An 11,857-nucleotide genomic window follows, 5' to 3' on the forward strand; every position below is an offset into this window, starting at 1 on the left:
GCTGCCTTCGTCTTTTCGCCTACTCGCTCTTCTCTGCTACACCGCCACCACGACCGCTCCGGCATCGTTGTGCAGCCAAGCCCATCCGACCCCATCCGTTTCCTTCACCATCGCTTAGAGATACCAGCCTCGCATCATGGCTACTGCTGCGACACAATACCCGGCGCCACCTGCCGTGGCCGCTGCCACCACGACTGCGACAGCGACGGCTGCTCCGTCATCATCGTCGGCGCACCAACAGAGGACTAGCCAGCGGGGATCTTCGAAGCACCACTCGTCGTCGCGTTCGGCCGAGCAGTACGACCGCTTCTATGGGCATCGGGAGCTCTCTGAGCTGTGCGAACAGGTCATCATGGCCCTCTTCAGCTGCCCACTCGACTCGGCCGCCTCGTCGGTCAGCCAGCAGCAGCAGGCCAACGACGGGCGCGCTGCCCCACGGCTTGGCGAGTTCATCGCCTATGCACTCCACCGCACCCGGCTTCCGCTGGCGGTGACGCACCAGGCACTGTTCCTGCTCAAGAGGCTCAAGAGCCGCTTCCCAGCGGCACGCGGCTCCTCGGGCCACCGCCTCTTTATCTCGGCCCTCATGCTGGCGAGCAAGAGCAGCTGCGACGACACGTACAGCAACAAGAGCTGGACCGTCGTCGGCCAGGGCCTCTTTACGCTGCGCGAGGTCAACCAGATGGAGCGCGAACTGTTTGGCTACCTCGGCTACAAGGTCAACGTGGAGAATGAGGAGCTGGAGATCTTTGTCGACGGCCTCAACCAGGGCAAGATTGTCGACACCGTCTCGACGATGCCACCCCCAGCACAGTCTTCGCCCGTGCAGACAGGCGCAGACGACGCAGGCTCGACTTCGTCGTCGCACGATGTCGATGACGAGGCAGATGTCGATGACGAAGAGGACAACAGCGATGGAGAGCTGCCTTCGCAGCACGACATCGACGAGGAGCATTCGGTCTCACCGAGCACGAGCCTCGACGAGGACGACGACGACGACGCAGAGGATGCCAAGGTCGCCGATGACATGTCTGTCTCGCCCACAACGAAGCCGAGGCAATACAGCCGTAGCCACCAGGGCCACGCCGCCGTCGCCATCCCTGCCCATGGCCAGAGCCACCATCTCCAGCAGCAGCAGCAACAACAACAGCACCACCACCAGCATCAACACCAGCACCAGCAAACGCTTCGCGACGTCTACCACCAGCAGGCCGCCGCCGTGTCTGCGCCCAACGTCTACAGCGCAGGACTGGCTCGAAGCGCGAGCATGTCTGGCTACTCGTTCCCCACGACGCGCAACCAGAGCTACACGATGCCTGCGCAGACGGCCTCGCTCGACGCGCACCAGCAGCAGCAGCAGCAGCAGCAGCAGCAGGCCGCCGCCATGGCTGCCGCTGCTTCGGCGGCCGCATCATACCAGCAGTCGTACGCCTCGTCGTCGTCACGTGGCAGCATCTCATCGCTCAGCGGCTACTCGCTCGCCAGCGGCTCCATGACGCCCTCGCCCTCGCACACTGGCTCCAGCAGCTGCACCTCGCCCGAGACGCCGGCGTCGGAGCTGACGGGCAGCCCGTGCTGGACCGGCCAGGAGGCGCGAGTCCGACGGTCATCGAGCAACAGCAGCGCCCACATCGACGGTCACTTTGCGCCGCTGTCCAAGTACAGCGAGCAGTATGCGCGCCAGCCTGCGTACCCACAGCAGCAGCAGCAGCAGCAGCATGAGCGAGCCGCACAGGAGGCGGCCGCTGCGTACCGTCACCAGCAGCAGCAATACCAACAGCACCAGCACCAGCACCAGGCCGCATACGCTGCCGCATCGCAGCACCAGCGGCCCTTTGGCATCCACCCTGATTGGCAATGATAATCCACCAACCCAGCATCTTATTCGCCTTTCTATTCCAGCATCCAGCCGTTCCAACATCCTTAAAACCGGCTTCATTACGGACAACAACTTACTAAAGGCCGTCACCACGGTTCTGTTTCCTCACTTTATTCGTCTCTCTTCTCTTGTAGAACAGTCAGGTCGCGATCACAGTTCGCTCAGCTCATGGAGAGTTCGGCGTTCCTTCCACCACCATCATCGATCATCCCTCCCCCCCCCCCTTTCTTTATACTGTTATTCCCGCCTAATACTTTGGCCCCCCTTCTCTTGTCATTCAGCTTACTTTATTACTAGAAACGTCCCTTGTTACTACTACAAATGTGACACTTCACTGAGCCTTACTTGCTGTTGTTGTTGGTCGTGGCTGCCACGCCTGAGCCTGAGCCTGAGCCTGCGATGCGGTGGCTGCCGCCGCTGCCGGCGTGGGAGGCGGCGCCGAGAGCGTCTTTTTGCGAATGTCGTTGAACTCGCGTACGACGATGCTGCAATCGACGCTGTCGCACAGCGGCCGTGCACCGCGTTTGACGTCGTCGGAAAAGAGCGTGAGACCCGCAGCGCGCTCGACGGACTCGACAGGCACGAGAAACTGGCGCAGGGGTACCTCGTTGGGGATGCGCGCATTCGGCAGCACGAATGCGCCGAGCACGCCGCCGCCGCCTCGGGAAAGGAGCGAGGAGGAGGACGAGGCAGGGAGGGCGTAGATGACTTTGGCAAAGTGCGTGGGCACGCTAATCGATGGTGGCGAGCCAATGACTTCGTAGCTGACACGGAAGCGCTCCCGGCGCTCGTCGACTGCGCTGCTACTACCGCCTCCCGTCGCCGTCGGCGCCGGCTCGAGGTAGGACCGCGGGAGGTAGAGCGGGACCGTGAACACGTACACGTTCTTCCACCGCGGTGCGCGCCCATCGGCACTGGCCTTGGCGAGCCGGCGCGTGAAATCCTCGAGGTGGGCCCAGTAGTCGCGGTTAAAGCCCTCGCCGACCTGGGGGGCAATGTTGGAGAGGAAAAACGTCTCGTCCATGGCCGTCTGGCTCGTCTTGGCATCGGCGGCCGGCACCATGTGGCCGCGGTCGTAGCCCGAGCGAAAGTAGTCGGCGAGGCGCGCACGGAACAGCTCCGGGATCCGCGGGTCCTCCTTGAAGACGCTGTACCGTCGGTCCACGCCGCCACTTCCTCCGTCGCCGCCGCCGCTTGCAGGCGGGGCAAACGAGGCCGCGGTCAGGTGCTCGGCGGTCCACGCAGGGTGGCGAAGACGGCGGTCATACGCCGAGATGTAGGCCGTGTTCCTGAGCAGGTCCACGATCGGCCCCACGGAGCCTGCGCGCACCACCGGCTGGCCCGCGGCATCGGTGAGCGTCAGCGAGGAGGCGTCGATGAGGCTGTGGCCCGCCAGCGTCTGCGGCGCCCCGGGCGGCGGTGGGGGAGGCGAGCTAGGTTGGGTCGGCGCAGGCGAGGGCGAAGGACGGAGCAGGAACGCGCCTGTCGCTCCTACGAGGACGCCGCCGGCGAAGAAGGCCGACGAGAGGGGCACCGACATGGGACTTTGGGAGGGGTCGCGCTCAAATGGGCACTCACGTCTTCGCAGACACCAACCAGAAAAAGTGGACCTTAAGGTTAGTGAATCTCTCGGCCGAGAGAGTGACAGGACGAGCGTCACGGCCCGTCACTCTTGCGCACGCCCTCACGGAACTTCTGCGGACTCCCCTTCACCCCTGTCGTGGGATTGGTTGTGGCGGGGCGCTGGAGCGGCAATCAATACTTCGGAAAAATTCCGTATCAACGAGATACCCGACATGCCGTGAGAGGCACTGGCAGCCTTGGCAGCTTGGTAGCGGAGGACACAAAGGGCGAGAGTGCCTCGTCGGAGTTCAGGAACGGCACGGTCCGTTGACTCTGCTTCCGTCGTCACAATCGCAGGGCAAGCCCCTGTGCTTTCTCCTCCCCTGTAGATTATACGGTTCGCGGTGTATAAAAGACCAGGCATCTGGCTCTTGACATCTCTTCCCTGTACCACCACCATTCCACCGAGGCAAAGACTCTTTTCCGTTCAAGAAGGTACCACACCATCAGCGCCATACGGCCTAGCACGCTGTACGTCTACATTCGGAAGCAGCCAACATGAGGCTCACGACGATGCACATCAGCCTCTTCCTCCTGGCAACTGTCCTGGCCGGCAGTGCGACTGCGAGGTGTGGTGACATGATTTACAAAGGTCATAAATTCAGGAAGGTGTGCTGCGAGTGCCCAGATTCAGATCACGAAGGCGAAACTCTCCACGCAAAGTGCTATCCGCACAGCAGCTGCGATCTTGTTGAAAGTGGTTGTGAGGAGGTCTTCAGTTGTTGATCGACGTCATGACGCGGCGTTGGCTCGGGCGCTGTCTTTCTCGAGAGTAGAGTCTGCACAAGACCCAAGCAAGAGGCCTGTGGCAAAGATCATCATTGGTAAGTCTCTTCTTTCCATGCCATAGTTTGGCCGACACCACCTCTCCCTTCTTTTTGAGCTGACAACTGGACCTTGACAGCAAAATACGATTCTGATGGCAAAGGCAGCGACCGCGGTCTCTCCGTCTGTCCTGCCAGGAATGCTCTCTCATCGATATATTCACCGACAGTCCTTCCTCAACGATATGCCCCTTTCCGGCCCTTTCCTCCTCGATCCACCACACTGTCCATTATTGAGTCAACTTCTTGAAATGATACTTTAAGTCCGCCAATTCCAGACAGGCGCCGAGCTGCGGTGGGAGCTTGGCAGCGGAGAAAAAAGCGCGAGTGCGCCTCCTCCGAGGTCCAAAGACACTCACGGCCCGTCAATTCCGGCCGGGTCGTGCTATAAAGAGAGACTGCGCGAGGCTTGCCGACAAATTCCTCATCCTCCTTCGACACGATTTCGTCACACCATCAACGCCGTTCGAAAAGGCTCCCGACGCATCACTGCATTGCAGCAACAGCCATGAAATCCATCTCGGTGCAGGCCTGCGCTCTTCTTCTCCTGTCCATCGCCTTGTCCGTCAATGCGGCTTGCGGCAAAAACCAGGTGTGCTGCGAATGCGACAACGTACTGGTCGACAATCCGACAAAAAGGATACCAAAATGCATCACCACCACGTCTTGTGAGACCTACGACCCCAATTCGTGCTTCGAAAGGTCTGAATGCCCAGCATGATGCACGGACAGCGGCGCTACTCTCTTGAAAGCAGGCGTCAATGCTGACGAATGCAGGAAGCAGACGAATTCGGCGGACGCCAACGACCTTCACTTCCTATGCACCAAGCAAGCCTCCAACCATCACTCTTCCTGCTAAAAACCCGGCCCGGGCCAAATCAGCTGAAACCCTCAGGACCAGCCACGATGTGTCTCTCTGTGTGTCTGTTGACCATTCTCCCCCTATTCGTCGCGCACCACTACGCACACACCGATGTTCTTCTTTCTACTACCAATCCACTACCTACAACTTCTCTCGAGTCACTCCATCTTAGTCTAAAGCCTATGGGTGACGAGCCTGAGCAGCAGACGCGTCACAATCCTGCATCATGCAGCGAAAGGGGCGAGCGAGCATCGATGCTCCCTGAGGTCCCACAGCCTGTCCGAGAGCGCACACGAGACGGAGACGGAGGGGAAGCCGCCTGTCGCAGAGCAAGGCAGCTGCTACTTGGCTGGGCGAGGGATTATCGCGCGATCTCCACGCTCGCGTCACTGCCCCTCCACTTCGCGTCGTCGCACGTGGGCTCTGCCACTTTCGATCTCCTTGTCCTCAAACCACTCGAGGAGCTTTGCCGTGGCCTTTAGGTTGCCGATTGAGGTAGAGGGCTGGTCTGTCGACGTCATGCTTCTGCAAGCAGGCGCAGAGTGTCCAAGCGATCCTCGGTCACCATTCGGCGCGATTTGACTCGCGGGCTGACCAGTGAATCGCTGTGACGAGACAAGATCGGTAGAATAGGGGCGCGACGGTAGCTCACAATGACGCCTCTCTGAGTAGTCATGCGGCAGCCACTCAATTGACCCACTGGCCGGCCTGTCCCCACGTCCCAAAAGAGATTTTTTTTTCGACGCAGCCCAAGAAAGGGCTGAGACAGAGTGTGAGCGAGAGAGCGAGAGTGAGAAGGCCCGGCCTATGCCTGGTGACTATGCGCGCTTTCCGCCAATATAAACACTGCCTGCTTCATTTTCGAAATTCAGCCAGAAAGGGCCAGCCCGAGAGAGAGCCCGCGAGCGAGCCACTTTGCAGGGGGGTTTATTTTGGTCACTTTTTTTTCCATCGATTTTTCCACTTTGACAGGGCTGGCCCTGAGGAGACGAGACTGCTAGCTGGTGTCTTCCCACTAGCTAAAGCCACGGCCGCGGTCTGCACCACCAACACCAACATCGTTACAAGTCATATCAGTCTACCCTCCATGCTTTTGTAGCATCAGCTCTCCCCTGCGGCTTCTTGCTACCCGGGCCAGGTCCATCGCAGCCTCTCTCTCTGAAGCAGCGGCGGTGCTCTCTGCACGCAACATAACCACACCATGTCGACGAACCATGAACCAGCGGCCACGAAGGACGACGATGCTGCGGCTGCTCTCGGCGTAGGACACCCTCTCGCGGCAGCGCAGTCGGAGAGCGAGAGCTCGCACGAGAAGCGCAAGCTGGGCTCCGTCTCGTCGGGCGACGACGAGGTGCAGCGGCAAAAGGACGAGGCCCAGGGAAGGCCACTCGAGGCGACGGCAGCCGACGAGCAGGGCACCGCCAATGGCCACGAGAGAAGAGGGAGCGAGGAGGAAGACGAAGACGAGGATGGATTAGCAAAGAAGAAGAAGCGACGGATGTCGCGCGCAGGCAGCGTGCCCGACTTTCTCAAGCCGACGCCACGGGTCAAGGGTGCCAGCCAGAAGCTCTGGTCCTTTCTCGCCAACAACCTCAACTTCTACCGGATCCACCTCACCGTCTTTACGCTCACCCCGCTCGTCTTCTCGGCCATCTACTGGGCCTCCAACACGACGGAGATCAAGTACATCGACTGCCTCTTTGTATGCGTCTCGGCCATGACCGTGACGGGCCTGACGCCGATCAACCTGAGCATCAGCACGCCCTGGCAGCAGGCCATTCTCTTTTTCCTCATGTGCATCGGCAACATCAGCGCCGTGTCGATCACAATGGTCCTCATCCGCCGCCACTTTTTCCGGCTCAAGTTCGACGACGTGATCCGCAAGAGTGCGCGCGCGCGCAAGCGCATGCAGGACGTCGAGGTGGCGCACCAGAAGGAGAAGCGCAAGGAGCTCATCCGGCTGCAGCGCCTCGTGGGCTTGCGCAAGCGCCACCGGCGCCATCGTGGGCACCACGACGGCGATGACGACGGTGACGACATCGATGGCGACGACAGCCCCAGCTCGACGCCGAGGCGCGGCGAGGGAGGTGCAGCAGTAGGGGGAGAAGGCAGCCCGCGGAGCAGCGCATCGACCGACTCGATTGCGTCTGCCGAGCTGCGGGCCGAGCGCAAGAAAAAGGCGACAAAGCACAAGAAGGGCCCGCTGCGCGCAGACATGATCAAGCGCATGGACCAGCCCGCGGTGCTCATCAACCCCATGGGCATGCCCTCGACGGCCGTGCGCGAGCCGACGCCGGAGCAGCCGCCGCCGGAGCAGCCGACGCCGGAGCAGCAGCAGCAGCAGCAGCAGCAGCAGTCTGTGATGAGCAGGTCGCCAAGTGCACACTTCGCTGCGTCGACTGGCGGCGGCGGCGGCATCCTCGCCAGCAGCGGAGGCGGGCCCGACGAGAGCGGCGGCGACGACCAGCAGCCAAACGTGCGTATCGCGCTGCCCGACGAGAGCCAGCGCCGCCGGTCCAACGTCACCGTCGAGTCGCCCGAGGAGCTGAGCACGGATTCGAACCTGCTCTCGCCGCCGAATGCCGCTGCCACTGGGTCGGGGACGGGGTCTGGATCTGGGTTAGGCGCCGGCTCGGGTTCGGGCTCAAGCTCAGGAGGAGGAGGATCCAAGCGGCGCAGGGGCAGCATCCCCCCCTTTCGACTCGCAGCAGATGGCGGTGAGGCCATGCCCAGGACGGCCGAGCCACACCGGACGCGATTCAGCGACGCCGCAGACGACGACGACGCTGCTGCTGACGAGAGGCGGCCTGCCCGGCGCACATCGGACCCAACGCGCGGCGGCCAGTTGACCCACCACGCCCGCCACGGCTCCGACGTCGGCGCGATCCGGCCCCTTGTCACGCGGCCCGCCCCTGACTTTCCACGCGCACAGACCGTCGAGTTCTCGGAGCCATACGTAGACAGGGAACGGCGCTCGGTCAATCACGACCGCTCGGCGGCCACCACGACAGCCTTTTCGCCCGGCGCAGCGCAATCGCTCGGCCCAGGCTCCGCCTCGCTGCGCAACCGCGTGCCCACGCTCGACTTTGAGCGGACGCCCACCATGCGCTCCTCGACTGGTCAGGGCGGCTACGGCTACGGTGGCTACGGACGGCGCAACACGGGCGTGCCCATGACGCGCACCCAGACGACGTCCAAGGAGCGCGGCTTCGGTGGCTTTCCCACGCCCTTTGAGATTGCCGGCTTTGCCCTCAAAAAGGCCCTGCCCCAGCTCGAGGAACGCTTCTCACGCTCGACGACGATGCCGCGCACCGCCACCTTTGCCTCGACCTACTCGGCCACGGGCGCAAACGTGGACCCCAACACGCGCTCGGCGCCCTACCTCTCCTTTGACGCCACCGTCTCGCGCAACTCGCGCTTCCACGAGCTCACCGAGACGCAGCGCGACGAGCTCGGCGGCGTCGAGTACCGCGCCATTGATCTGCTCGCCAAGCTGCTGCCCGCCTACTGGTTCGGCATCAACTTTCTCATGGTCGTCCTCGTCGCGCCCTGGCTCGCCAGCGCCTCGGCCGTCACCGTGCACCGCGTCTTTGCCGAGCAGGGCGCCACCGCACCCGACACGACCTGGTTCTGGTTCTTCCAGGTCATCTCGGCCTACTCCAACACCGGCTTCAGCCTCATCGACACATCCATGATCCAGATGGCCGACCAGTACTTTATGCTGATCCCCATCGGCCTCCTCATCCTCGCCGGCAACACGGCCTTTCCCATCTTTCTCCGCTTCTTCATCTGGCTCTGCTCCCTCTGCGTGCCCAAGTCGTCGCGCGTCTACGAGACGCTGCGCTTCCTCCTCGACCACCCGCGCCGCTGCTTTGTCTACCTCTTTCCCAGCGCCCAGACCTGGTTCCTCCTCCTCGTCCTCGTCGTCCTCAACTCGACCGACTGGATCTTTTTCCAGGTCCTCGACATTGGCAACCCGGTCATCGAGGCTTGGTCCGTGGGCCAGCGCACGTTTGACGGCCTGTTCCAGTCGATTGCCGTGCGCGCTGCTGGCTTCCAGATCATCTCGCTCCTCGCCCTCGCACCCGCCGTCCAGTTCCTCTACATTGTCATGATGTACATCTCCGCCTATCCCATCGCCATGTCCGTGCGCAACACCAACGTCTACGAGGAGCGCTCCCTGGGCATCTACAACGACAGCGACGAGACGCCGCCGGCGTACGACGACGGTGCCCTCAACACGGGCGGCGCCAAGGTCTGGGGCACCTACCTGGCTGCCCACGCGCGCCGCCAGCTCGCCTTTGACATCTGGTGGCTCGGCTTTGCCCTCTGGCTCATCTGCATCATCGAAAAGACCAACATCGAGGACCCGGCCAGCAACGGCTGGTTCACCGTCTTTTCGTGCCTCTTTGAGCTCACGTCGGCCTACGGCACCGTCGGTCTCAGCACGGGCACGCCGTACGACAACTTTAGCCTGTCGGGCCGCTTCAGCACCCTCTCCAAGCTCGTCGTCATTGCCGTCATGCTCCGTGGCCGCCACCGTGGCCTGCCCGTCGCCATCGACCGCGCCATTTTGCTTCCCAGCGACCTCGAGTACGAGGACGACCTCAACCAGGCCGACCTGGTCCTCGACGAGACTGGCCACCTGCGCAGCCGAAACACGTTTGCGCCCACGGCCAGCAACTCCTTTTTCCCGCGCAGCGCCACGGGCGCCACGAATCCGGCGACGACGTTTACGCCGCGCACCGTGCGGGCGCGCAGCGAGAGCCTCGAGCGCGTCCCCTCCCGCCTCGTCCTGGGCAGCGGCGGCGAGCAGCAGCAATTTGACGACGACGACGGCAGGGACTTTAAGGATCTGAGCTACATTGTCGAGAATACGACGCAGGAAGAGGCGCAGCAGGACGACGCCGCTGCCGACGAGGGCGAGGGGCATGTTAACTCACGGCTTCAGCGGCCGTCCCTTGGCCAGCACTACCACCTCAGCGCCATCCGAGAGGCCACGCCGTCGCCACTGACGGCCACGACGCCCACGGCGATGAGCCGCGCCAACTCTGGCAGCGCTCAGACTCAGCAGCAGCAGCAGCAGGCGGCCGACGCGAGCAGCAACGGGAGCAGCGACTCGAACAAGGGCAAGGCGAGGGAGACGGGCACAGCGTCTGACTCGCCCCCGCCGCCATTTGAGAAGGCCACGCGCATCGAGTCGCTGCAGAGCGACGTCGTCGATGATTCCTCGACGCACGAGCACGGCAGCATCGCCGACGAGCAGACTGCTGCGAGGCGCGAGGAAGAGTACAGGAGAAAGTACAGCTGTGATTAGATAGATATCCCCACCGCAACATGGTCCCCGAAGCATACGACGACGGCCGTTCTTTGGATCGCCTTTTGTACTTTTATCACCTTTATCTTCTTCGATAATCTTCTCTCCTTCCCTTTCATCATTGATCGATCAGCGACGCTCAATAGTTCTATAAGCATTCTTTCTTCTCTCTTGCAATAGCACATCTGCGAATGACAGCATCAATGGGAAGTCAATGCGACAGGACCGAGACCAATCGGCCGAGAGTGATCTCGAAAAAGATCTCATACAGTCAGTCACTTTCTTTGTTGCCACGATGTCCTGCACAAACAGTCTCGCGATCGTTGAGAAGATCGAAGCAACGACAAAGAACTATTGAGTGGCAAAGTAAATTGACACTTTTGCGACCCCAAAAATATACACAGGCCATCTTCTTCTTCCTCCTCTGAGAGAGATAGGACACGCGGTAAGAGGACGGCATGCATCAACTTCTTCGGAGTCCGGCATTCGGTTTGCCAAGGGGGGGAAAGAGAGACTGTGTGATGTGATTCTAGAATGAGGTGATTGACCGTCGCACCAAGAGGACGCGCTGGCCGCAAGCGGCCTCTTTCTCACCACGCCCGCGGCGTCCTGGATCTTGCCGGGCCGTGGGAAGCAGGCTCGCGCGGGGCAAAGGGCATGAATGTAGTGGATAGTTGCGCACGTTTTGCGCGCGCTGACGTGCAATTCGAGATCTAGGCAAGGCAAGGAGAAGCGCGACAGTGTAGCTAGTGGTGGGCCTTGTGGAGAGAGGGCGAGGCCTCGGTGACATCAAGAAGAACTCGGAAAGAAGGCAGGCCGCTGTGGAAGCGTCCTCTGCATCACAATTACCGAGGCGGACTTTGAAAGTGGATGGAGAGAGAGAGAGACTTATTGATGGTGGGGTGGCAGCAGGCTGGAGATCTACGATGCAGAGAGAGGTGTGTATTCTGAAAGGGCTAGGCCTGACGGCATCTCGTCAATCTTGGCATGCCACAAGTTGCGCTTCCGGAAATTGGAACAACAAAAAAAAGTCAATTAATTGTCGCCGAAAAGCCAGAGCCAGAAATATAGCCGTCAGAGTAGTGTGGCCGTCCCCACGGTCGCTAGCGGCAGACTAGGCCAATCGCCGGCAAGCTCCAAGATGGGTGACAGGGCAGATTGAGCCAAGCCGAAAAGGCAGGACTGGAAATAATGAGCTTCCTCGGTCACTAGCAGGATAGCGTCGAGAACGCGTCTAGAACGCCGGTGGCAGCGAACGTGCTTCGTCCTTCCTTTGGCTTTGCCACTACTTATCGCCCTCGATGAGCAGAACTCTCGAGCTTCCCGTGCTTTGCTTATCCATTGTGGCAAAA

The 11,857-nt window shown here is 61.3% G+C and overlaps 5 protein-coding genes across 5 annotated transcripts; 4 read left to right on the forward strand and 1 right to left on the reverse strand.

Moving 5' to 3' along the window:
* Positions 1 to 433: 433 nt before the first annotated feature.
* Positions 434 to 742, forward strand: FA10DRAFT_223622 (hypothetical protein; the record flags this gene model as incomplete). Its single annotated transcript, XM_025518585.1, has 1 exon — positions 434 to 742. A coding segment is annotated over one exon (309 nt), but the record flags the coding sequence as incomplete, so codon positions are not given.
* A 1,558-nt stretch (positions 743 to 2,300) lies between these two features.
* FA10DRAFT_215567 (hypothetical protein) lies at positions 2,301 to 3,419 on the reverse strand (the record flags this gene model as incomplete). The annotated part of the gene is made up of 1 exon (XM_025518490.1): positions 2,301 to 3,419. A coding segment is annotated over one exon (1,119 nt), but the record flags the coding sequence as incomplete, so codon positions are not given.
* A 164-nt stretch (positions 3,420 to 3,583) lies between these two features.
* Positions 3,584 to 4,569, forward strand: FA10DRAFT_269181 (hypothetical protein). Its single transcript, XM_025522655.1, has 2 exons — positions 3,584 to 4,326; positions 4,407 to 4,569. Exon 1 carries the CDS (start codon positions 4,001 to 4,003, stop codon positions 4,226 to 4,228), a length of 228 nt encoding a protein of 75 aa, XP_025375098.1. The 5' UTR covers positions 3,584 to 4,000; the 3' UTR covers positions 4,229 to 4,326; positions 4,407 to 4,569.
* Positions 4,570 to 4,834: 265 nt separating this feature from the next.
* Positions 4,835 to 5,670, forward strand: FA10DRAFT_262341 (hypothetical protein; the record flags this gene model as incomplete). Its single annotated transcript, XM_025520116.1, has 3 exons — positions 4,835 to 4,918; positions 5,104 to 5,244; positions 5,347 to 5,670. 3 exons carry the CDS (start codon positions 4,835 to 4,837, stop codon positions 5,668 to 5,670), a joined length of 549 nt encoding a protein of 182 aa, XP_025375099.1.
* A 1,016-nt stretch (positions 5,671 to 6,686) lies between these two features.
* Positions 6,687 to 9,791, forward strand: FA10DRAFT_234060 (hypothetical protein; the record flags this gene model as incomplete). The annotated part of the gene is made up of 3 exons (XM_025518970.1): positions 6,687 to 7,191; positions 7,282 to 7,715; positions 7,911 to 9,791. Coding segments are annotated over 3 exons (2,820 nt in total), but the record flags the coding sequence as incomplete, so codon positions are not given.
* Positions 9,792 to 11,857: the final 2,066 nt, after the last annotated feature.

This window comes from Acaromyces ingoldii (assembly GCF_003144295.1).
Source record: "Acaromyces ingoldii strain MCA 4198 unplaced genomic scaffold FA10scaffold_6, whole genome shotgun sequence".
Classification (NCBI taxonomy): Eukaryota; Fungi; Basidiomycota; class Exobasidiomycetes; order Exobasidiales; family Cryptobasidiaceae; genus Acaromyces; species Acaromyces ingoldii.